This window comes from Pyrgilauda ruficollis, unplaced genomic scaffold, assembly GCF_017590135.1.
Source record: "Pyrgilauda ruficollis isolate IOZ18807 unplaced genomic scaffold, ASM1759013v1 scaffold92, whole genome shotgun sequence".
NCBI lineage: Eukaryota > Metazoa > Chordata > Aves > Passeriformes > Passeridae > Pyrgilauda > Pyrgilauda ruficollis.
Window position 1 is genome coordinate 698,132 of NW_024531266.1, and position 27,309 is coordinate 725,440.

The 27,309-nt window shown below is 38.3% G+C and overlaps 1 protein-coding gene across 1 annotated transcript in view; it reads right to left on the reverse strand.

Annotated features, from left to right (window-relative positions):
* The window catches only part of FGF10 (fibroblast growth factor 10), a 59,531-nt gene extending 32,693 nt beyond the window's left edge, over nt 1-26,838 (reverse strand). Inside the window, exon 1 of the mRNA XM_041489330.1 lies at nt 26,256-26,838. Within this exon, the coding sequence (XP_041345264.1) occupies nt 26,256-26,592 (337 nt within the window). The 5' untranslated portion in view covers nt 26,593-26,838. The remainder of the gene's footprint in view (nt 1-26,255) is intronic.
* Nucleotides 26,839-27,309: the final 471 nt, after the last annotated feature.

The window sequence follows — 27,309 nt, forward strand, 5'->3', positions numbered from 1 at the left end:
GAGGAGCAGCTGATGGAATTGAGGCCGTTTAGTCTGGAGAAGAGGAGACTCTGAGGGGACCTCATCTCACTCTACAACTGCCTGAAAAGTGGCTGTGGCCAGAGGAGGGTTGGTGTCTTCTGCCATGTCTCAAGTGAAAGAACCTTCTACAGAGCACAAGAATTAACAGACCCAGGAACAAGGAATCAGGCAAGGAAGGCAGGAGATTGAAATGGCTGAGTAGGGAACTGGTGGCCAGAGTAGAGATAGAAGCAAATGCATAGACAGGTGAAGCAGGGAGATGATGCAGGGAGAAAATGGACACAAAGATTGATTACATAGGGATGGGGTGAGGAGAGCCAAGGACAAGCTGGAACTGAACACAGCAAAAGATGCAAGGAATAACAGGTACATACTTCTACAGGCATGTGACTCACAAAAGGGAGGTGAAAGAAGGTGTAACCCCCTCTGGTGAACAGTGTTGGAAAGTGGTAAGAATGGATGAGATACTCAACAAGATGTTTGCTTTGCAGTAGCACTTGTGAAGTAATTAAACACAGTGAGATGATGATGATGATGTTCATGCAATTTTAAGCTTTTAGAGGAGAAGAATTATTTGAAAGCAGTCTTAAAAGCAAAAACTCAGACTTGAGCCAGATGATCAACATAGGTGTACCACATGAGGTTTCTGCATGGACACCAATACCTCCAACAGGTATTTTTATATCAAATTATCATACAATATATTTAAAAGCTACTGGTTTAAGAAACATTTTGGCCTGTGGGTATGAAACCTCCAATGACCTCCATGAAATGAAGAAAAACTCTTAGCAAAGCAACACTTATAGCTGGCCACCATGAGTGCGGTAGGAGTGGAATAATAGTAGTCCATGCACCCTGCAAGGCAAGAGGAGGTGGTCACCTGATATCTCTAGCAAGGGCATCTGCTTTTGGACCAAAACACAATCGAAAATCACAGTGTGTATTAAAAGGCTTCTTGCATCCCAGGTCTCAGCTGAACCATGCCTTCCTTATTCTTTTGCTTTTCCACCATGATTTAAAAACAGTATTTCCTCAAAATAAGCAAATGAGAAACATTTGCCAGAAAGTTATCATCTAACTGAGCTAAGATCTGTTTGTACTGGACTGGAGCCAAAAAACTTCTCAGCCCCTTGCAACATATTAAAAGCAAAAGTCAGGTACACATCTAAAATTCCTGGATTCAGCTCACAAGTTAACACCGCACAATATGTCCCACTCAGGCTGGCTCTGGCCAATCGTTATACAATGTGAGACATTTTCAAACTGGTATTTATCAATTTCAGGATGACCCCTTTGCTCTACTATTTCCGTGCCATGAATTTCTGAGGAGTGCTGACTTTAGAGCTGACAAAGATGCCAAAATCTGACTGCTCTCTGCCCCCCACTATGTACACAGAGCAGCGCAGAGCTCTCATCTGCAGGAGTCAGCCAGAGGACTCTGTTTTTGTTGGTTCCTTGCTTTCTGCATGGCTGACGTTTTCAACCCTCAGAGTCACCAATTTGCCTCCAGGCTGGAGCTTGTAATTAAAGTCTTGGTGCCAGGATTTTGTACATTCTATTCTGCCTCTAGTCAGGATGAGGAAACTTTCAAAATAATTATCCAATTTTAAAGACAAAAGTAACAAATGGGTATCCAAAGAGATGTAAGGTTCAATATAGGCTATTTCATCATACAGTTAATACAAACACCAGGCCTAAGTTTAGCAGTGATTAAGACTGAAGACTCTGCAGAGCTAAAAAGAAATAAATCTGTATTGAGGGAAACTGCTGTGGTGGGAAATCTGCCCTCTACACATTACCACCCACAAAGCCATATGGGGATTCCATGGCTAAATATGTGACTGCTAGTTAGAGCTGGGTGGGAAACCATCTCTCTATCCCAGGAAACATTTCCAGATTTCAAAAATGTTCCCATTCTGCACTATGGAGGCTCACCAAGCTACTGCTAGCACTGAAATTAGATAGGTGGGCATTTGCATCCAAAGTAAAATACATTACAGAGCAAAATAATACATAGTAAAAAGATAGGCTTCAAAATCTAGCGAGATGGGAAGAAATTAATTAAATATCAGAATTTCTGATCCCTAGAGTCAGGGAGCAAAACTTGAATAGGGAACACCTTATTGCAGTCCTGACTGACTGGCAAAAATAGCATACAGGAGGATGAACAAAGTCCAGAAGAACTACAACACACTTCCCCTTTCTCTTTTCAAATACAAGTTCTTTATGGTTTTTAGGATCTGGTCATTGGATTGTTTGGGACTGAACACCACTGAACAAATCCAGACCACCATAATTAAGCTGGTGGCCTATGCCTGCTTTCCTGATGACTCTGTGACTAGAGCCACAGGAAAAACTAACTGTTCTGATGTATGCTCTTGATCAAATCACAGAAGAAATTCCATTCCCAGGTCAAATGAACGGTGATGGTGATGTCAGCTCCTCCAGTGTCTCTCTACTTTTCACTAATGAAAAGTTTTCATCATAGATTACCAACTACATCAGTAGACTGCCAGTGGAGTATTAAATACCTCATTTTACAAATGATAAACAAACTCCATTTCATATTACCTACAAACAGGTGAATTTTCTGCATTTTAAACAGTAAAGATAGTAAAAGTCTGAAATTTGGAAGGTTAAATGGTGGTAAATGATGACCACACTTACCACTATTACTTCAGCTAGTATTCAAGACTATTTCTCATGCAGACATGAGAAAACTGATTATGTTATCCTGCTGCATCATATTCAAAGCACTACAGGATTTTTATTGCTTCCTATTCTTCCAGAACATTAATTACCTTGTGCTGCTCTGGCTTTGAAAATCTGAAGTACAATTGCTATGTATTACTCTCTTCAACAGGTTGATGAATATTAAATTTAGTTTCACAGTTTTTCTATTTCAAGTAATAGACATATACAATTCAGGATAAAGAGGGTTTTTCAACTGGTGTAGTGTGCCTGTTTTGTACTTTTTTGGTACACCTTATACCAGGAGAAAAGCAATACTTTTCCCAAAGCCTCATGATTTATATAGAGAAAGAACAGTCTTCTCTAATGATAAAAGACATTTTGGAAAGCTGTATTTGAATCCAGTGCTGCAGTATCATCTCAGCAAAATATTCCTCCTAAATATACAGGAAAAGAGCTATCAAAGCACTTTGATGAACTTGAGTGTCTGTTGCATACAATGCAAATATTTTAGTAGCAGTGAAACATTGTCCAGCTGTCTCTTCTAAGCTTTCAATCTGGTCTAGCAGGAAGCCAAGTGGTCCTAGGCTGCTACATAAATTTGGTGCCATCTGAAAGAAGTGGTGTGCTCAGTTGGACAGACAGGTTTTGCATGGGAATATGTCGCATTAGGAAAGTTATAAAGCAGCTGGAGATTTAATACAGAATCTGTGATGGATAAAATCCAGGGCTACTGGCTGTGCTACTGACTGCCCTTACTCACACCATCTCTATTCAACAAACACATGCAACATATTAACAATGCAATAATTAGTACACATTCCTGTCTGCTACTTAAAACTTCACTCCCAGATGCTGCTTTGGTCTGATCTCATTTTTATTACCTTTGATGATTCCCTGCACTTCATAATACCAGGCTCCATTGCCATTCATTAGACTCAAGAGTGGTTAGGCAGACACTAGCTGAAGCCAGGTTTCTAATAGAAATGCCCCTGCTTTTATTTCATGTGGCTAACTTCTGTGAATTACTGTAAATCCTTCCTCCAAATTCCCTGCAATGTATGTTTATGCATATGTGTATCTGGGCAAAACAACTGCAGCCAGGAGAACAAAACCAGGCAGCTAGATAACATAAACGACTTACATAAAAAAGAAAACCAAATCAAAACAAAACCAAACTGAAATGAAAATCAAACCAATCAAAAAAAACCCTCACTCAACCCAGAAAAATAAAAAAAACCTCACTTTATTTTGCAATAAACCACCTTGTGTAAAGTATCTTACATCCACCTCTACCCTTTTCAATTCTCTTAGTTTCTGTATACTGGTAACACTACAAGGCACTTAATGCCCTCCTACACCTGGGCACTAAGACCTGGTCCTCTATATGAATAATTCTGCTAAGCAAATGTTCATGATCTATATGGCAGTGATGATATTTTTGTTTAAGGTATTAAGGTATGCACATTAACACTGATAATGACAATGTCACTGATTATTGACACTGACACTGATAATGTCATGTCAGTTCGACATGCCATTACCAGTAGATACCCAAAGGGTTAGTTTCTAGCATCAAAGATTTTAAATTTCATTCAATTTAAAATAAATATGAAGGAAAATGTTTCTTACAAATATAAGCTGTCAAGGTTTGGTTTGGATTGACCAAAAAAATGATATTTTAAAACTTCTTTACCAGCCTCTGCTTATTGCTGTAGCAAAATAGGGGGAAACTTTAATTACCTAGTTTGCAACAATTGGAAATATTCACAGTAAAGCCAGAAATTTTGAGGCTTAGCAGACGTTGACTTTAATGAATATCCTGGGACTGAGTTGTTGCAAGTGTTTATATAAGTCACTCAAAAAGGAATAGGGCTGGAATTTTTGTCTGCATGAAAATATTTTTAACATTTTTTTTTCAGTAAAACCCAAACTAGAAAACAAATGCCCAGAAGAAAGAATAGTATATGTCTTGACTGACAGCACAAATCCTTTGAAAGTGCTAATGTTGATTTCCAGACAACTTTATTTCAATCTAGCTTAAGTAGATTACATTTTCAAATTTTGACTGACTTTCTTTTTGCCTCAGAAAGTGTCTAAATTCACTTTCAGTTTTTTTGTTATATCCCTAATGACAATTTCAATCTTTTCCTGGCTTTTTCTGATATGTATTTTACAAGAGTGTCGTCTCTCACTGCACAATGAACATGAATTTAAGAATGGTGCAATGGTCAAACTTCTGTTACCTATGATGAGAAATTTTTCAACATGAACGTTTCACATAATTTTCTGTTTCCAAATATGTTTTACACTTCTCTACTTGCTGATGGGATGGAATAAACAAACAAAACCAACAAGCTACTCAAATTCTTTGGATGAGACAATGACTAATTAAGTGTTAGTGTCCATGAAGTGTGTCAAACCAAACAAGGGACGACCGGAGCCTGTTTGCCACACTCTTAAACCTACTTATGAAACATATAACTGGTCATCTTGATAATGGAAAAATAAACAACAAACAACTCATAAAAGTTGGGGTGTGCAGATTTTGTTCAACTGAAAATGCTTGGGCAACTCACAAAGAAACCAAAGCTGATCCTGCAAACTCCCTCATTCACATGATATTCAAATTCAAGAAAATTATCCAAGTGACTGCAACAGGGTTTTGAGATAAAGAACAAGATACTTAAAATTGTACATATACTCAAAAAAATGGAAAAAGCTGTACTCACTTGGAGAATCAAGACCTCATCAGACATAAGACAATAAGGCGTGCAATATCCCATAGGCGATCTTCTAGAACTGAATATTTAATTCTCCTTTTTTGGCTTGCATTATGAGTTATGTTTCCTCCAGTATATGGTTGTGGGACCAGCAACATCTAACATGTCCAAAAGGGATGTTATCTACACATGCTCTTGTGGGGAATAAAAACTCCACTTTAGACTGTTTTATTTCAAAGCAAGCACTTTCTGAGTTGTCCTCTTAGAAAAAAACTACTGTCACAATGCAGTTAATTGCTATTTAGAGGCATTATTATATGCTTAGTTGGCTTCAATTAATAAGAAATAGAATTCACCTTTCCTTCCACCCAATGCCCCAAAAAAATTAAATATAAACTTAATTTAACAACACTGCCAAAATTTAATAATTTCATTAACTGGACTACCTAACACTCTTTCATTACACAACATACTAAATTACATAAACATAATTTTTGGCATACGCTTATTTTAATTCAAAACCAGAGTTGGACAGCACAATGCAACAATTGGCAAATCACAATCTTATCTTGGCTTTTGTAGTAATAGTGTCCAAACAAAAGTAGACATTTACTGGCAACAGCAAACAGCAGAACTCACGTCTTTTTCTTTTCAAAATTCACAGTATCATGTTGGCATTTGTTATACATTTCTAAGCACATTTTGACAGCTAAAAATGTCCCACATCATACCTCACCATAATGGCTGTTTTACATTATATTTATGTATCTAATCCACTTAGAAAAATGATGATCCAATTATTTTTGGTACAAAAGAATTCCTTAGAAATTCTGGTAATTAAATCTAGCAACCTGGAGAATTCCTTGAGTGTCTTAGGATTTTTTTGTTTTCTGTGATCTCATATAGGCAAATTCAAGACAGCTCCTATGTAAGCAGAGTCCAAGTTGCTTCAAGCATACGAGCCATATCAAACAGATTTAAAAGATTATTGTGCTGCTGCTCTGAAGAAGCAGGAATGAGGTGAGACAGAAGTGAATTGCCACACTTTGAGCTCACTGGCTGACCTTCCAACCCTTCCTCAACTTGTTCCTGCACACTCCAAAGCATAAAACTGCCTCCTCTCTCTTCAAAAACAGTAAAGAAAATGGTGTTGGAATGTAAGAAAACATTATAACAAGAGATAAAGGGAAGCAGCTACTTGCCCTTTCATTTCTTTGTTTTGCATAGGAGATAACTGATTTAACTGGAGTTTCGTCTGAAATAATCTTAAATGAGACATGATTGTTCTGAGGACTGCATTTGTTTGAAAACCTTATGCTTTCTGATTCTTAACCTAACACCTACATGGATTCCATTAAAAAGAAAGGAAATAATTATCAGGATGTTTGCATCGCACTCTTGATAACACTTCTGTTTAAACAGTTTTAATATTTTCCCCAAAAACTTGGCATTCAGCTCAACAGAGAAAAAAATTCTCAAATTTGAAAAATATGCCTACCGCACCTCAAAAGTTCTTGATAAGTACACTATATGAAGGTGATCTACCAAATTTACTACAAGATTTTATTGAAAAAAGAGAAAGATTAGTACTTTGAAATAAAAATGAAGAATTTAAAAAGGACTGTTTGGCTGTTAAATGTTTGTAGGACAGGTAGGAATCTTTTTGCTTATATATATGAAGGAAATATCACACGGAGGCTATGCAGCTGACTTACAAATTTATTTCTATGCATAAATGGGTCATGCAAGATGCACAAGCATGTATGAAAGCTTTGAAATGCAAGTGCAGGGGCTGGGCAAGTGCAGCACTCATGCTTTGCTAATGATAGCTTCTCCCAGATTGTTTATGTAGTGTGCTGAGAGTGTCAACTGATGTGGAGAGTACTGGAAACTTTCAGGCGTAATTAACCTCCACAGCCTCTTAATGTAGTTTCACCTATAATCCACAGGTCCATATCAGAGAAGAGCAAAGAGTTTGTTCAGGCCCAATTGAAACATTTCACAGAGAAGTGACTGATTAAAGCCAGACATACAGACAACGAAAGAAAAGGAAAACAGAAAAAAAAAAAGGTAAAAAAAAAAAAAAAAAAAAAAAAACCCAGGTGGGCCCCCTAATACCCAAAAAAAAAAAAAAAAAAAAAAAAAAAAAAAAAAAAAAAAAAAGGAAAAAAAAAAAAAAAAAAAAAAGAAGTCATGTGGTGCCCATTATCTCCATATATCAGCTGCAACAGTCCACACTTCTGTGACATCCTGACACATCAGGGGAGGACTAAGAATAGCTTTGGCTGATATATCCACCTTAGAATGACAGGAACAGGTGAAATTATACCTAAAGGCTTCAGGAAATACAACTTTTTGCCACAATATGGAAAAAAATCACAATTCTCAATGTTTTCTTCTGTCCCCTCATCAACGCACAAGAAAGAGACCTGTATTATGTCAGATACAAACACACAACCCCACAAAGTACACTGTTTCCTAAAGTGCTTTCATAGATACAAATGTGTTTTTACCATAAAAAAGATACAAATTCATGAAAAATTATCCTGGTTGCTCAGCTTGCACTATATCCAGAACAAAAGGTATTTGTCTTGCTTCTCCTGAAAAAATGTCAGGGAAAGCAATGCTTTGCTTGGGGAGGAGAAAACGAGTATATTTCCTAATGTTTATATGAAATCCATTCACTTAGCAGGAGGAATGAAATAAATGTGGAACGCTACCTGTTTCCTTCTACATGTGGGACAGAGACAGAATGACCCATAGGGAGGTTTCTGCAAGAAAATCAACAGTTCTGTGTGCAGTGTTAAGCCATAATGGGTATGTGCTGCAAATCTCTAGCATTTCTAATTCAACAGGCCCCAGCGACAGAAGCTCCCTAAGCACTGGCTGGAAATGCCTCCTACTTCAGCCACACAGGCATCAGTGCCTTGAACCTCAAGTACTGACTTAGACATTTTATAAACCATGAAACTTCTTGCCTGGACCAAGAACTTGGACACAGGCATGTGCAAAACACAACACATAGTCATTCTCTGCCTTTAGCATCATGTCAGCAAAGAGCTTGATTATTTTGGCAAAGAATGCTACAACTGTCTTCTGAGCATTTTTTTTCCCTTCAATTCTTTTCCTTTTTTGAATTAGTAGGTTGTACATAGAATTTTTATAACCAAACATTATTTCATTTGAAAATATTACTAAATTAATTTCATTTCCCCATAGAAGTAATGGGCTTCAAACAAATTTGCAGTTCAGCTTTCTAAATATTATGATAAAATCAGTTTCTCATACTTCTAAACGAAACAGAGAAACATCTTTTCAAACTTATGACAGTGAAAAAGAAAATTAAATTGGACAGTTTTCATGATATATTTCTAACTAATTCCCAGAAAATGTCATGCTTCATCTAAACTGACATTAATTTGTACTTTGATTTTGTAAGAAAATCTTTCTCAATATTTCCTATTCACCCTATTTAGAAAAAGCTTTGGCATTTCAACATATTTAAGAAAGTAGGGAAAATAAGGGGTTTTTTTTCCCCCAAAACACCCATTAACTAACAAATTTCAAAATTCAAATTTCATGTGGCCTTACATGTAAATCAATGAGATTTACATTTTTGACATTACACAATCAATATCTTAAATTCACTTTTGTCAACTTCACTCATTTGTCTGCATCACTGCATTCCAACCATCACTCTTGACAGGGTGCTTCAACCTTTTCAACACTTTGCACTGTCAAATTCACTGTGAACCAGGCCTAGGCCGCACTTTGTTTACTAATGGGGGAGGAAGCAGCCATTGCCAAGTGGCAGAAATGAGGTCTGTTTCAAGGCTTACTACTTTTGGTAATCTTGATATTCTTCTTTTAGGTCTTGGACATAGTGCACAGTTCTAGTTTAAGGCACCTAGAAGCAGTTCTTGCTAGACAGGAAATGAAAGCATTACCTCACAAGAAAAGAACATGTCCAAACAGGTCCAAGCAGAGGATCACCAAGAAATACTTCAAATTAAACTGCCCCAGAAAAGGTATTAAACCTGTGACTGTAAAACAAGAAATCTATGTTTTTAGGGTGTGACATAGTAATTAAAATCTCCAACAAGACACATAGCTCATTAACCTATGTGAATGTAGCTACCTGGCTTTGCATTCAGAACTAATGGAAGATCACAGCATAAAAGAATATTCTGAGTTGGAAGGGACCCACAGGGATCATCAAGTCGCAGTGTTAAGTGAATGACCCATACAGGGATTGAAGACATAACCTAGTGTTATTAGCACCATGCTCTGATCCACTGAGTTAATCTCAGGGGCAAGATAGTGGGCTGTGTCTTAGCACACTGTTCTCTGTTTAGCAATGATATTAGCACATCAAATTTAGCAGAAGAAAACAAAAAGGAGACAATACAACATGTACATTGAGTAGTAATCAGTACAAAATAAAATTTTTTGGTCAGTTAAGCATACTACCTGGCTGAAATAACTTAAAGAGCAGCTCTGATTATGATAATATCATAGAATATTATGACATTAAGATTGGGAAAGATCTCCAAGGTCACTGAGTCCACCATTTGACTGAACACCTGGTCAACTAAACTGTCCAGTCCTGTCTTGAACACTTCCAGGAATGGTGAATCCACCAGCTCCTTGGGCAGCCGATTCCAATGTTTAATCAGCTTTTCAGATAATAAATTCTTCCTGATGTCCTACCTGAACATCTCCCCCTGCCCCCACCCAGTGTGGCTTGAGGCCATTTCCTCTTGTCCTTGGACAGTATTTTAGTTGAATGTTAGAACTCTTTGTAGCCCTTCTACTGTGGAACAGCCTACAGCCAAAGAGTATGGTGAGCAAACCTATCTGGAGTTGACTGAATTTGTTAAACTTCTGAATGAAGTTCATTATATAATGAACACCAGTGATAACAGGAGCTGTTGTTGAGATTTCCAGGAGGTTTTCTTTGGTCCTCTTTTCTGTAATTTGACACTTTTAATTAACAGACACACACTTATTAAGTATAACAAATGCCTGTGCCAAGGCTGTTCCTGCAACAGAACTCCCCAGTCATCGTAAATCACAGAGCAATGCTCTTCCTTCCTGATCCTGGGACACAGGGCCAGCCTGGCTACTTTGGAGTGATCCACCAAAGGCTGATGTTACAAGAAGTGAGGGAAAGGTAAGCAAACACTGGTTTTCATACGGTAAGTTCACTGGCTGCCTATTACATGGCTTTACAGGACTTCCCTATTCCAGACCAAGAGCCACAAACCACTTCCCACCTACTCACAGCTCCCAAACTGCCACAGGCACATGTTTGTCAGTGGGAGAGGCCATCTGGGAGTGCCCATTTTGTGGATGACACGTTCTGGAAATATGGTAAAGATATCGTTGCTGCCAGGCAGAGGCTGCTGTTCCACAGAAACTGCCTGTTGGAACTATCCAGTAAGAATGGTTCCAATATGGTTTTGCCTTTGAAATTTATGGAGATAATGAGAAGACAGAGTTTCTACAGTAGTTGGAAGGAACAAAAAAATGAGGAGTTTATTGTAGGAATTGAGTGCTCCTGCCTCCTCATTGCATCTTGCAGCACAATAAATTATTTTTTAATTTCCTTTTCCTTTTTATCCCACAGCTGACCTTTTCCTTTGGCTATTTCAGCCTTCTGCAAAGCTGACATCTGCAACTTCTTCCAGGACTGGCACAGTTCATGAAATCAACTAGTTTACTCCTGGACTAGGTTCTAAGGTGTTGAAAGGATACTCTTGATAGAAATTGAAATCACAGTAGGAATAAATTGACTACTTTACATTGCCAATTTCAGAGATATACTAGAAATACATAACTGAAATTCTGAGATTCTGGACTGGGTCAAAACACCATCCCCTCTTCAGAGAGTAAATGATTTTGGTAATTTTATTTCAAATGTCACTCAATTTTTAATACTACCTTTACTTTTTTTTCCCTTTTAAAACATCTCACATCCCCTTTTGAATCATACATAAAGGAAAAAAAAAATCTATACCAGCCACTCTTTTATGCTATTTCCTCAGATGGAGCTTAGCTGTTTTCCAAACACTCCAATGTATTTTTGCTTTAGGTAACATAATTCAGAATGGCTGAAATCTTGTATTTTTGCCAGTAAAGCTAAGATGTGTGATTTTCCTTGTGGGAAGATTTGAAATGCTAACATGAGTTGGTGAGATTTAGTAACATCCAGCTGAGGAGTAGAACAAGTTGCTAGAGGGCTTCTCCTCTACTCAGTAATGATTCTGGTAATGATTCCCTGGTTGCAATAGTTTCTTTTCAGACTTGTTTCTCCTGTCTTTCTGTAAGCAATTGTCCTTGATTCCTGGGTGAATATATTTTCTTCTATGAAATCTCTCATAAACATTAACTTATCCATACAAGTTTAACAGTATGAAAAGGAGGCAATTAAAACTATGAATTTAGACTCCGTATGCAAAATCTTCTGGTTTTCAGACTGTGTAATTTCAAAAAGACAGACTCTCTACAGATGGTATCTGTAGTGAATACATTAAAAGCACTTTAAACATTTATCTTTCCTGATAAAACAAACTCAGCTCCCAAACTCTTCCAAGGGACACCTTATGGGTTACAGGCAGCTCCTGACTTTGCTCATTAAGAACACCTCATTATCAAACACTGTCAACTTTTTTTACTCCACTGTCTGATGGGCACTTTTACCAAGAGACAACACTTTCTAAAACCACTGTATTTCAACAGAATTGTATATTGTCTCTAGTTAATCACTTTTGTAGACTTTTCCTCTGTTTTCTATCTCTTTAATCAGATACATTATCATTAAATTTGTCATCTAGTCTGTCATACATGTACTTCTATGTTGGAGAAATTTTCTGCTATAGAAATTGAATGGTATTACCCTTTATCCTCCTATTCCCCTATCTATTAAGAATGAGAACATCATCCTTGTATTGTGAACACAAAGTAATGAACAGAGCAGAATCATCAGTCTATGGCTTTACAGCAGAATAAGCTTGAGTAAAGATAAAAGAGTGAAAATCCTAATATTTAAACTCTGCCTCAGTTCTTGTCTCCAAAGAAGAGGAAAATATCACAGGCATATTTCAAGTTTGGATTAGGGATGAAAAATTCTAACATTGGATAATGGATCTAGAACATATTACTAGATTTTCTATAACACATGAGAATTTAAGTACTTGTTACAATTGGTTTTGCTGCAACTCAACAAACTTTTGGCTACTACTTACCAAAAGTAAGCATGGAGTTATTGTTCTGAATACCACTACAGTAAAACAGTCTGTTAGCCCAACACAGGACTCTGTAATACTGTCTCTTTCTAAAGAACTCTTACCCAGTTGAAAAGTTCACCTTACCATATCAGTTATTTTTGTTTAGAATATATTAACTTTTTGTTCCTAATGGAAGCCAGTTAGAAAAATGGGGGTGAGAGGTTAAACATACATCTGGTCTCCCTATTTAACATAGAGGTTTATCTTTTGCATGTTGCTGATGATAATTTAGAAGGGAGGGGGGCACAAAGGAAAAGCACATTTGTATATTTTTCTGTTATGAAAACGGCAGCTTCCATTTTTCATTTGACATATGAAATAGCTCTGCCATAAAAGCCTGTGCTTTTCAGCTTTGTGTTTAATTGTTGGAGCCAAGAAAAGGAGGTGAAGAAACAAGACAGATTTTACTTGTGCTGGTAGGACATAGTCGGCTATAGCAAGCATGGCTCTCATTATGCTTAAGTGAATTAGTCTGTTTCCTTTAAAAAAAGGAGGGGGGTAAAAAAGGAGAGATTAACAAGCCACCAAGGACCTGCTGTAAGACTTTGACACTTTTAGTGGCTTGTGACAAATGACTTGTGAGTATTAGCTCTCCTTCAGAATCAGAAAACAAATCTACCATTTGGATAAGGAGTGCAAAAAAAAAAAAAAAAAAGAAAGAAAGAAAGAAAGAAAAAGCAACAGCAACAAACTCTGCTACAAGGTCATGCTGACTAGGACTCATTACCAGTGGAAAAAGAGAGATAAGTTCTTTAACTGACTGAATTCTGAAATTGCTTTTGGATGTCTAGAAATCTCTAACACTTGTCAACTTTTTCTAGGTAAAAAATATGTTACAATCCTTCTGAAGGTATTCATGTGTTCAAATATTGCAATAATGGCACATATTTCTACTTATTCTCAAGAGGTGTTTTGGGCCTGGGATCAGCTTAGAGGTTCTCCTCTGGACTCATTCCAAGAGCTAAATATCTTTCTCGAGCTGGGGCAAAATATAAGTGTGCTCTTCAGTTAGGCTTCTACAGATTCCTTGGAAGCTTCATCTTATGTGCTACATTAGCTGCACTGTCCTGCAATGTACCCTTGCATTATCAGTATATCTGAAAAAGGAATTTTGCTCCTAGAACTTCTGTAGTTTACACATCTATAAATGAAGAGTTTATATGTACATACTGGCTCTTTGGAAAGTGGAAACATTCTGAAACCTTCACGAAAAAATATTTTGTTGAAAACCCAACATTAAGAGTACTAGAAAATGCCAGACTGCAGTTGACTCAAATACCAAAATTATATTCCCTTCCCCATTTTGTGTTTAATGAAATCTCATCTGTAACTTCTAGTATAAAGTACAAGGTAATAGAAAGAATTAATGTTTTTCTCTACTGATGTTTCTGTCTTATCATTAGATACTTTTTGAATCTGCATTGCTGTGTGAGCACATGTATGTATACATCACATCTGTGACTCCTGTTTAAAAAATTTTGAACTGTGATTAAGGTTTGAGGTCCCTGGATAAGAGACCTTCCCCCCACTTCCCCCAGTGGCAATTTTTTTTATAACATTATTGAACTTAATAGTTCAGACAGCACTCAAGTTCTTCATGAGTATAAGCATTGTGTTCTTTTTTTTTAAAAAAAAAAACATTTTGGGTGAAAGAGTTACTGTAATTCAGTTGGTATTGAAAAGCTGTATCAGTCTTTATTACGTCCTTAGTATAGTTGGAAACAAAAAGTTTGTCTTGCTGACCTTTATGGTCTACTGTGTACATGTACAAAACCAGAAAAAGGATGAGTTCTACAGAAAAATTAATATAGATATTTTAAAATAATGTTTGTCTCTAAATACTCATCTTTGCAAAATGATTCCTGTTTCATAAGGAGAATCAGCTGTAAGCAGAGTCCACAAATGCATGTGTGGCAGAACTAAAGGAATAAAGAAAGCATGGTGAATTTTGAGCAAATCTGGATAATGCTTTGAGGAATTATTTGGTGTGTGGTCTGAGGCAAGAAGCCACAGAGAGGCGGAAGTTAATCTTATGTACTCCCCAGCTGCAGATATGTCTTTTTGAGAGCTGACTGCAGCAGGAGAAACTGAAGAAATGACCAAGAGACCAGATTAATTCCACATGAGCCAAGTGTCAGCCTCATTATAAGTGTTTTCACTAAAGTTGAAAAGACTTTAACTTGGATGGCTGTCATTTCAAAGCAAAGTTGTGACATGTAGATGTAATTGTAATAAATTAAACTGAAAGAATAATGTCTGTGACATTAGCAGGGAAGTATCAATAATTTAAAAAATGGTATAAAATAAATACAACCCAAACAAATAATTCCAGTAGGCTAACTCCAATAGATTGACAGCATTTCAGGGAAAATAAGGCACTTCCAAAAGTACATAATACATTAATACAATAAATAATAGCAGGATGTTATGCTGAAATTTTATTTACTGATAGGCCTGACAGTAAAGACATGAAATAACAATTATATTTTAACATGGAAATTATACAGATCCTTGAGCTGAAACACCCTAAGGTTCATACCTTCAAAGCAAAAGAAATTTTAACATTGCTTTTGATTATAATGTTCATACAGCAGAACCAGATCCAGTTTTACAGGACAGATCCAATATGTGCCTCTACTCATGCTATTTGGTTAGGGGATATTTTTGACATTAATTTCTGGTTTATGCTGTGCAAGAAATCTGTGGGTAATCTTGACATAATGCTTGCAAGAGGGGTAGTATTGTAATTTTTTTTTATACTTCAGAGTTTTTTTCTGTTGAAAGACAAAAATACCTTAGTCTGACAGAATTAAGAAGCAGCCTGTTCTTCCCTGCTCTACTGGAAGACAAAACTGCCCTTACTATTCCTTATATCCGAACCTTTCAGTGAAGAGGATGATTACTCTCTGGGTGCTTTTATTTTTTTTCCTGGCACTCGTCCTGGTGTTACTGGTGTATTTCAGAAATAATTGCCTTTCATAACACTCTTGCTTGTGTAGGAACTATTGCTAACTTCATTTTATAAGCAGCAAAGAGTCAAGGAGAAATTAGACTCAAATATTCTCAGAAATTTTGAGGTGCAAAGGATAACCAACATATAAGACCTAATATTTCCCAATACTTAATGGAATTCCTTATACTCAAATTTTAATTCCTGCAGACTATCCTTATGCCAAATTTTTCAGTCTTCTACCCTCTCTCTTTAAGCAGATTCCTACTCCATGCTACTTGACAATCACCATGAGGACCATTAGGATTCCCTCATCTTCCCTTATCCCCTCAGTATTTTCTCCGCACATGGTGAAGGACAATCATTCCTGCAATCCCACATCATTACTCCAGTCCGCATCTGCTTCAGTCTTGTTTTGAGACAAGAATCCACGGTAGTCATTAAGAATCTTTCTAAAGTTCAAATACACTTCCATAAAGAAAGCTGGTATTGGACCTTTTCTTTCCTAGACAAACTGAACTGCATAGCTGCTTTGTGAGGTATTTCATCCAGATGAAAAGTATTTTCTCACATTTTCTCAGGAATTTTATACCCTGCATTTACTGATAGTAATCTTTCTGTCCATAGAGTGTTCTTAAAATGTTTTTAGTATGTCAGTGCATTCAGTCTTATAGTTTCTTAATATACAATAATCACCAGCTTTTAAGCAATCAGCAGTTGCTGTTCTTGACTGGTTTATGTCATATTAGAAAAGGAAGTACCAAGGAAAATCAAATATAGAGTTGCTACATAGTTTAAATGCCATGGCAGGTACAGGCTGGGTTACAGTTGCCACTCCACAGGTTATTCAGACACAGAAAGCTGTGAATTAAATGGTCTGTTCATAGCACCTGGAGCACTATTTTCTTTTTAGCCTTGTCCCCCTTTCCCTGTCCAGCAGTAGTTCCCACACTATGTCATCAACTGGAAACATCATTACTCCAGGGTGGATGGAATCACCAGTCTGCATTATCTCAGCATCTCCCTCCATCATTCTTTGCTCAGGAGCACGGTTGCAGACAAAGCAAAATCAAGAAAAACAGCAAAACTTCTTATATTGAATCTACCTTTAAGCCTCAGAAAGGACATAACTTGTAATTGACTTACTGAATTTTCTATTAGCTGCTTAAATAGTATAAACAACTCGTTGGACTAAGAAGTGAGCCATTGCTTATGTGTGCTCATGGCTGTTTAGAAGCAGAGGTCATGCTGCTTTATGAATAAAAGCCATCATACATGACTTTAAATGTCTCTGTTCATAAGAACTGGACTTGCATATGTGCTTTCATCAGCATCCTCACTTCTAGGAAGCTGAAACAATCATAATTTCCTCCCATTTCTTACATTCTACTCACTTTCTAAGCTATTTCTATCAGAACCACATGAAGTAAAAATTTAAAGAGCTTGCAATGGTTTGTAGGTCAGAATGCCCAATGAAACTAGGTTTGTAATAATTTTCTATTCCAGTTTACATATGGTGGTGCCTTAACTCAGCTCTTCAGCCAAAGTATGAACTGTTGACCCCGCTACTAAAACAGTAGCACCAAAACTACACATGTACCTTGTATGGGAGGTTATATTTTCAGCATCTGAAGAACAGAGTAACCAGCCTAGACACAGAAGCAGACTAACAGAAAGCAACCTCACCTTGGGTGATGAGGGTAGCTCTAGTCTTTTCTGTATCTTTTCATGTTACCATTAGTTTTGCAGTTACAGATCCTCAGTGAGCACAGAATTTCTGTGTTGCAGTTATTAGCACTAGTGTTTTGACAAGGGAAAGGTGTCCTGTCATCAGAATGCAAACCACATGCACCACTCTGCTTCCTCTGAGACAGGGCAGACGGGCAGAGTCATGAGCCCAGGTTACAGTTCAGGGGAAGGTTTTCATTAGCTTGTCTCCAAGGGAAATGTGCCACAGGTACTGAGATAATTCATGAGGATAAGAGAGGTACTTCCAGATCAACTTCCAGATTGCCCTGTGGAGGATCAGAAGTTGGACACAACAGTTGTTGTGAGACCCTTCTGACTTGGGATATTATACAGTTCTACAGCTTTATGACATGGTAATACTTTTGGTGTTTACATTCAGGAAAAAAAACAGAGAAAAAATAAGTATCTGGGAAATAGATGAGAACAAAATTTGTTCTCTTGAAGTTAAAAGACCGCTTCAGAGAACATTGGAAGCTTTAGCATCTCCTAAAATGTCATAATAAAATTGTGAAAAGAAGACACTAAACAGCAGTCTTATAAAATATTAATTGTGTTAAATGCAGTAATCTCCTATTCCATTCTAGAGCACACATTTTCCATTGCTCACTGCAGCAACAAACTTGTAACTATGTATCTGCTTTCAATCTTAATAATAAGCTTGCAAAATCTGACATATCTGATAACATACCAGCAACCAAAATGCTCTATTCCACCCTATTCCTTGCCCCAAAAATCCCCTGGAATTCTAGAGTACCTTAATATCCTTCAGGTATATGTTTCTCTTAACAAATACACTTTGTAGTATTAGCATACTGAAAAAAAATTAAGAAAAACCAACCAAATAAAACCCCCTTTTTTTTTTTTTTTTTTCTTTAATGAAGAGCTTGTAGCTCTTTCAAATGGTTTATTACTTTCAAGGGTCAATTCATCTACCCTTCTGCTTGCAAGCAGTTAATACGGAATTTGATATTAAGAATAAAGCAGGTTATTAATCCTCTTGAAGAGGACAAAATTAAGAACAAAACTCTAGAGCAGCTACCAAATAGTATCTAATATCTACAGAATAGGGTCAGAGAAGACACAATGAAATTGGGAGTGGAATGTTCATATCCTAACACCAAGCACACACTTTTATAGAAATTCAAAAGGCACCTTAATGTCTTCATAGTTTCAGTCTGTGACAAACAGATGTTACAGTGAGATCAGACAGGACAACTCAACATCACTGGCAGTTCACAGCTGCCAAAAGGGGTAAGCCATGCTCCCCCTCTCCCCACTTCTCTCCCACTCATGACACATGCTGCCCCTATTTCTTTCTTGTCATCCTTTCTAGTACTGATCTGGTACTTGTCACACATCCCACCCACTTCCTCTAATGCGGGCACAATATCATTGATTTATACCCAGTCTCCACTTAGCACTGTGCCTTAATTCCAATTAAATAACATCCTGAACGATTCCAAAATGCTTCAGCATTCCCTCCCCAACTCCCACACATGCTGACTACAGCTGCACAGCTGTGTGTCAGGAACCTAAAAGAAAACTTACATTTCATTTATTTCTATGCAATGTTTGAAACTCTAATATCAGTGGCCAAAGAAAGAAGAGCAAAGAGACTCATCACAATTCCCCCACCCCCCACAACCCCCTCATTTTCACTTCTGCTCTCCACATAGGAAGACGAGATAGGAGTCAGGAACGGCAAAAAACAACTATGTCCTTCACATATGGTTTCCACCATGAAAGGAGAAGACATCATATTGCTTTCCTAAATCAAGGTTTATGAAAGATCTGATATTCTTCTTTATTTTTATATAACATTCACAATCATTCATATTCCTACTATCCACAACCTTTTCCTCTCCTTGACAACACCAAAAATTATGGAAGAGGGGGAAAAGAAAAGGAATAAAACTTTTTGGTGTAGTTTCAACATTTCCTTTTTTCTTGAAAGTCAGCTTCAATGTGTGTGAAAATTCCTCTTTAACTGTAGAAGATATACACTCTGACAGATTATTTAGAGGTAAATGTGAAAGGGGACAGGCTAATAATTCTTTAGGCTAACTATAAAATAGGGGAATGCTTTACAGCTGACATTGTGAGTATATCAACCCAGTAATTGGATGCACGTGTTAGTAGCAGTAAAAAGGCACTGTCCAGTTGTCCACCTTACATGGGAATCTACTTTGAGCATATTCTTTGATTTACTGTTGCAATTAGAACTGAATGTTCAAAGAAAGAACACAAGTGACCTAATTTAAAAACAGTGCCTTTAAAGCCACTATTTAGTACGAGACTTGGCTTACTTGTAACCATTTCTTTCCCCTGCGACTTCTATTTGTTGCACTGTACTCATGAAGCCCCAAAATCAATTTTAATAATCTGCCCAATTAATGAATTCAGTTTTAATATCCATTCAGTGATTAAAGATTTAGCCACTTCCTCCTGACTCCTACCCTTGAAGATTTTAAATCTCTTCATAAACACAGAGAGTTTTCCCAGGCTGACTTTCAAAACTTCATGAAACACTGTTTCCTGTCTCCTTTTTACTGTGTTGTAACCAACAGAGATGTTTTACAACAAATTGGCACAAGAACCAGGAGCAATTAGGGAAGCTGGGGAAGGATCCCTCTGGTTAGCAGAACTAATGTTGGAAGCACCATTAACTACTTTTCCCTGTTAAAGCATCTGAGCAATGAAAGCATGCAAGATAGCAAAATATCACATAAAAATAAATTGTCAAAGAAAAAAAACTTGTTTGACAGGTATAAACAGTTAGACTAGTGGCACTAATACACATGCCATCTGAGAAACAAACATGTGCTAAGATTAACTAAACCATTTCTTATCTGGTAGTTTGGTATACACAACCCAAAGCGATCAAGGGTTACTTTTTCATGCAGCCTCATCAAGCTGACACTGGTTGGCAATGCTGATAAACAAAATATTTGTGATGTTCCAAGTGACAAAGAGGTCATTAAGTTATATACCCCAGAATATGAGGATAAAGTAGTTCAGTGATGTATACAACTGCAAGCAGTAGTAGCAAGTGTTTAAATGAGCAAACTGAAATTTCAACCTGGTGCTACTTGGAGGAGAAAGAGACTGTAAGAGATTGATTCAAAAAGCTCTCCACTGAATAGAAAACAGTGTTTTGTCATGGCATATCAATGTCAAGAAGGGAGTATATAAGAAATCCCAAACCAACCAAGTAATTTCTCTGCTTTGTTGACACTATCAGCCCCAATACTAAGCCTAGAAATAGAAATACAACATTATTTACAATTTTTCCCTGTTTAGAATATTTCTTGTGCAATTACTTTACTTTCTCATAGGAAAAATCAGCAATCCACATCACATGAGTTGTTACTCTGTGTTCATACAGGTACCTGCAATTTTTAACTTATGACACAGTATAACAAGGTTTACACAAAGAAAGGTTTTTCTTTTTTTTCTACATGAAAGGCTCTGCAATAAATGAAAACTCCCCTATTGCAGGATCTGATCTGAGTCTCATTTGAAGTGAAAAGGCCCCTATTCACACACACAGTTCAAAGACATCTGAAAGTCATCTTAAAATGCCTTATTTCAAAACAGAGGATCTTATCCTATGAGTGAATGCATCCAAGATGTTTCAGAAGTGTAAGCACATTCTATACTGCTCACTCAGCTAATGCCATCTTCAAGGGAAGTTTTGACTGAGCCACTACCTGTGAACCTCTCATTAAAACAGAAACATGGCATCTATAAACCTGTATCGCCCTTGTTTTCTTTCTTCTGGGGTTTTAGGAAAAAACTTCCCTTTGCTCCTAACTCTTGGGATTTTTTTTTCCCAAGTGGCTATAAGTTAGATTTATGAAGACAAAAAGACTACTTACAACTGTGTATTTTGAAAAAGATTTATGACAGGGCTACAGTATCAGCATGGAGGGTCCACAAGGCAGGAATGCAGTAAGGGTAACAGGAGAGTGTCATGTAGACATTAAATAGTACAATTCTTTCCACATTCATAAATCCTAAGTGCCTACGGTTTTATACTGCTGGTTATAAATTGTATAACTGAGTTCTACAGACAAAAAACAAAAACCAAACAATAAAAAAAACAAAACTAAACAAAGCAAAACAAAAAAAACAAACAAAACAACCAACCAACCAAACAAAAAAAACCCCAAAAACCAAAACCAAAACAAAAAAACTACCTGAAAGTGAGAAATCATGCCCTTAAGAACATATACATTCCACAGTAAGGAACCATCTTTTCAAATTACTTCACTTATTATTATTTCCTATTTTAAGTATTTTGATTGGTTAAGCCATAAAACAGAACTCTTTGGACAGCAAACGAGCAAAACACTAGTCAGTCTTTAGAAAAACAGTGAAAAGTTCTCACATTAATTTACAAACACATGTAATAAGGATTCAATAATCCCAAACAGCTACTTTTCAAAATGTTCAGTAGCAAAAGAGTCTATTTTATCAATTATTCTAATCTGCTTGGAGCTTCATAACTGATGTTATGGTACCTATGGCACTTTATTATTTTTCTGCACCAGAGGTATAGTGAAAAAAGTGAGTATCAAATGAAGTATACCTAATCAAAACACATTTAATGCTATTTTTCTGCGTATAACTCAACCTATAATACAAATACCTATTTATATGTCATGTACATATGCACACACTTAAAATCCTCATTAGTAATGTTCAGCACTTCTAGTAGTTGAGTGGTTGTTTACAATCTTTTGGGCTAAAGAATGAGGGTCAAAACTTTCTTGCTTTCACTCACTATGTTGTTAAGCTTATCCCACGCTAGCCAAAGCAAAATCAAAGACTATCAGGGACTTCAAGAGTTCCTAAAGCTTAGCATAAAAGATAATTGAATGCTCAGAAGAAAAGCCCAGAATAGGTTAGCTTGTGGGAAGTAGCTAATTATTTCTTGCTAGCTCCCCTGACATACACTTTCATTCTGCAACACAGTGCCTTTTTCTTGAAATAGTCCACTTGGGTTGGTCAGAAGACAAATTTATAGAATATCTTTGCTTGGAAAGGCTTTGTTTGAACTAAATCAGCTTACACAGTTGAGGATGCAGACCCTTCTCGTCCACCTTTGAGCAGAGGTGACACCAGGCAGTGGCTGTGCCGCCATCTACTGTAGGTTTTGCATAGCACTGCTTGGTCCAAAGCCCGCAGGAATCCCTCCAGCAATCCTTCCCCCTCATCTCCAGGCTCAGTGACGCAGACTGCACTCCCTGAACGTGTACCTAAGTAAGAGCCCGATCCTGCAATCTTCGCTCATGCAGAACGCCCTCCACAGACTGCAGGTCAGCTGCTGCTAATGAAGTAATGTGTATTTTGTTATTGTTCTTCAACTAATAAGGTCTGTCCCCCAAATTTGAAGTTTGTGTGCCTTATAGTACTGTGAACGGTTGCCTTAGAAGACAATTGAAAATTGTGTAGCACTGAGACATACATTCAAGTTTTCTTGAATCTGGTTATCATATATCCTGTGGCTTTAATGCATGCCAACCATTAACCCCAGAGAGTTTCTCTATCTTAATCAAGAGAACGGTCAGTGTGGGAGTAAAGTTAGAATCTACCACATGCAGCTCCCTCTCAATTTTAATATATGTCTTAAGATTCTCTTGGTGATCCCAGAGCTGAAGCTATAGTGAAAGCTTCTGTAATTGCTCTTTGGAGGATTTTTGGATTTGTTTGTTCCTCATCTAGTGTGTAAACCCCCAGAAAACACTACAGCTCTCTTTATTTGTGCTTGTGAAGGGCTCTGTCAAGAACAGGGGCAAGGGACTTCACAGCTCTGGTGCTGCAGGACAAGGTAGTAGTTGTATTTTGAGAACCAACTTCCAGACGTAAGGAAAAATAAAAGAAAGTGTCCTACATCTACCTAGTGACAGACACCTCCAGCCATGCCAAGTGCTGCAAGTTCTGCCAGTCTTCTGACAGAACAGTCAGGAGCCACATGGTACTCCACAGGTAGAGAAAGGATGATGGAATAGTTCCAAGCAATCAAGTCGCAATACAGCTGCCAGAGTAAACTTTAATTTAGTGCACTCTACACAATATTTATAGAGCAAATTCATGAGCGCTGCTTGAGCCATTTAAAGGCTGGAGACTAAATTCTCTTTTCTGAATGTTTATCCTGAATTTCTCCAACTGTTCTTCTTACTTGACAGTGCTTAATTGGCAGAGAGCCATGAAAGCTGTTGTCTAATTGCATAACATATCACGATCTTACAGACCTACTGATAAGGCTTTACTGCAGCATAAACGGATTTTAAACACTAGCATATGAGAAAATTAGCCTCCAAATTACAATATTTCAGTCTTGTGTGTCAATAGTCACTCTTATTTAGAAAAACATGGTTTCAGAGGGAGAAACTAATTTTAGAGATTAAATAGCCTATAATGCTAAACAGGCTACAATTTAGTGGCCTCTCTGGCTAACTCTATGCACGGCAGAAATCTATTCACATGTAATTACTTATTTCAGACCATGTGAGAGATACCATATCTTTGCATGGAATCAGTCCAGCTGGGGATTATAGCAGTATTATGATAGCACTGCTACACATGATGCTGTGAAAAACAGATTTAGTGAATCCACTTGCAGCATTTTGCTACACAAACAGCCTTGAATAAAGGCACAATAAATATATTTTTAAATGGTCTCAGACTATGTTTTTACAGAAAAGACAATATCACACTGCATATTATAATGACTATTAATCAGCAACCCAGAACTCTAACTTCTGTCAACAGGACGGTAATAGTTTTGAGCTGAAGGATGTGCACTAGGTCTGCTATTGTGATGTAAGTACAGTAGGGAAGCTACAAGTTTTAAGATGACGGCAGTCCTTTCTTCACTGCATGTAATCTTCAGTGATAGGATGCAGCTATGTATAATAAAGGCATTCTTTTGCTTTTATATGAAAAAAGTGACATTCTCCTCTCTTTCAGCAGACACTCTACAGATGTGACAGTAACCATGACATCACTGAGAAGGCAATTCTCTTTCTGATGCACTGACTGAAAAACCAGGACACACCATGCACATTCCCTCCCACAGTTGTGGGGGAGTTGTTCTTGCATGTAGCCTGAAAAGGTAGAAGATGTATTTGTGTGTTTCAGTGTATTCTACCTCTTCTTGGCAGGATTTTGCAAAAATTCAAGCATGTGGATAAGTTTACCCACTGAGCAATTCTGCTGGCTAAGTGGGACTGCTCAGATGTGTAGCTACTTCCTAGAGTAAACTGCTGTCAGAGTGGGCACCTTACAGCCCTTTTTGGCAGCAGTGTGCTACACAGAACAGTTTGATGTTCTCAGAGATGCATGCAAAGCTTTCAAAATCCCATTTTAGGGCTGCTGTTCTCCTCCAAATCCAAAGGTAATCTAAGAAACGCTGTTCTAGGACCTCATTCCACACAAATTCATCAAAGTTAAGCCTCCCTCACAGCTCTGTTTTTTAAGAATTTGCCTTTCTGTGTAATAAAGGGAGGTGGTAAGCTTCAGCTGCTTTGACATCCAAAGCAGCTAAATGACAAACATTAGAGTGTGTGATAAAGCATGAAGTTGCAAGGTGGAGCAAGTGAAGCAGCGACACATGATACTCCAGCCCTTTTCTCACTGCTTCTAAGGTTATATTATGGGTAGTTACTAGAAGTACAACTGAATTAACAGCAGTGTCTATCATATAGCACGGCAACCTGCTGAAGAACTCCATATTTTACACATTAGCTAACAAGGGATCTACTTAACTCACTTTCAGTTGTTTTAATTTAACAGCAGATTTATTCCTGGGTTTATCTGGATTTACGTAAAAAAAACACAAGAACCAAAATGTGGTTTTTCACCAGTGAAGAAACCTTAGAGTTTCCTCGAGTTGCATAACTGAGCTTACTTTCTCAGCATGTTCCTATAGTGGGACATAGTCAATTAAGATTTGTAAGAGAAAGCAATATATTGTGATCTAGTACAGTTCAATTTGAGACTGCACAGGCAGGAAAACCAAGCAAAGGGTACATTTCTAGCAGCAAACAGCCAAAAAATACATTACCAGAAGCATGCTATTACTAAGCATCTAATTAGTTCTAGAGAAAAGCTCGAAACTTCAGCTATGGAGACTGCCATATGACTTCTGTTCTGAAATAATTTATTTAAAAAAAAAGAAAGAAAGAAAAGGACAATGAAACGCGTGTGAGGTCTGTGGGAAGGCAGCCCCAGATGTTTACAATGGAGCGAGTAGCGGTATAGCGGCGCTGCAGCCCGGGACCGGCGGGGCGCAGCGCGGCACCGCCTCCGCGCACCGCGGGCGGCAGCGCGGCCGCGCACCGGCTCCCAGCGCCGCCGGGCGCCCCCGCTGCGCAGAGCGCACCCAGGCAAGAGCTCGGCCCGCAGGAATAAACACCCCGGCTCCGGCAGCGGGGAGCAGGGAGCGCGGAGAGCGGGCGGCTCGGGGAGAGGAGCGTGCGGGCAATCGATTAATTGTTCCAATGCAGCGCTCTCGTCAAGGCACTCTAATGACAGGGGATAATGGTTTTCAGATTCAGGAGACAATGTCCCCCACACACTCCCCGCCACTTCCTTGCAAATCTTTCTAATTTGCTCTTCTGCCTGGCGAAGAAACAAACTGTGCTCAGCGAGGCCATTTGCAAAACAAATGTAACCGGAGCGATCCGCAGATACGGGCTGGCCGGGAGCGGCGTCCCTGAGGAGCCGAGCCGAGCCCACCCGGCCCTGCCGTGCGCCCCCTCTCCCTTCCCTCCCCAGCCCGGGCCCGGGGCCGCAGCGGCCCCTGCCCGGCAGAGCCGTACTTACTGAACGGGCAGTTCTCCTTCTTGGTGCCGCTGACCTTGCCGTTCTTCTCGATCTTGAGAAAGTACTTGTTGAAAGAATAGAGCTTCCTCTTGCGCACGTCTCCTTGGAGGTGGTTGTAGCTCCGCACGTGTCTCCCCGCACTGGAAGGAGAGGAGAAGGACGAGGGGAAGGAGGAGGATGATGAAGAAGAGGAGTTGGTGGCCTCCGGGGACAGCATGTCCTGGCCGAGGTCATGGCAGGTGACAGGCACAGAAGACACCAAGAAGAGCAGCAGCAAGCAGCAACAAGGCAGGTGGGAAAAGGCTGAGGCACCATTTGTCAGTATCCATTTGCACATTGTACTGAAACTCTGGGCGCTGGAAAATGTCTTATCAAATGAAACATACTGGAAAGGTAAAACCTGGTAAAAGGCAAGTGGAGAGACGGTGGTTGCTGCTTCTGGTTAGATTCCTCTGAGCTCTGATCTGGCCTGAAGTAAGTGCACCAACATCCATAACTCAGGGGACAAATCGCCTCAGAAGTTGCTGCCTTTTAATCCTTCGAGTCCTCCCTCAGAAAAAAGAGCTGTTGGTTGTTGGTTTGGTTTTTTGGTGGGTTTTTTTTTATTTTTTCCTCTTTTCTTTTTCCCTTCCCCACCCCCCCACATGCACACACACTCCCCAACCTGGTTTGAGACTTTCCAGTAGTTATTTTGTTCTCTTCCTCACTCCTTTCTTCACCATCTTAGATGCAGAAAGGTCTGAAAAATAGATGACAGCAAAGTCAATGACAACAACAAAAACAACGACTAAGATAAATAATAACCAGCGGAAAGGGGTGCCGGAATGGATTTTTCACACATACACCTTTACACACACCAGCACTCACACTTTGTGGCTTTGCACCTTCTTCTGATCCCCACCCTCTTGCCTTTTTGCAAGTCCCAAACCAGTTGCACAACTCGTCCTTTTCTCACTGACAACCCCAGAGGAGGAAGTTTCTTTGTTTTGCTTTGAATTCTCCAGAACAGTATTAAAAAAAAAAAAAAAAAAAACCCGAGAGAAAGAGAGAAGGA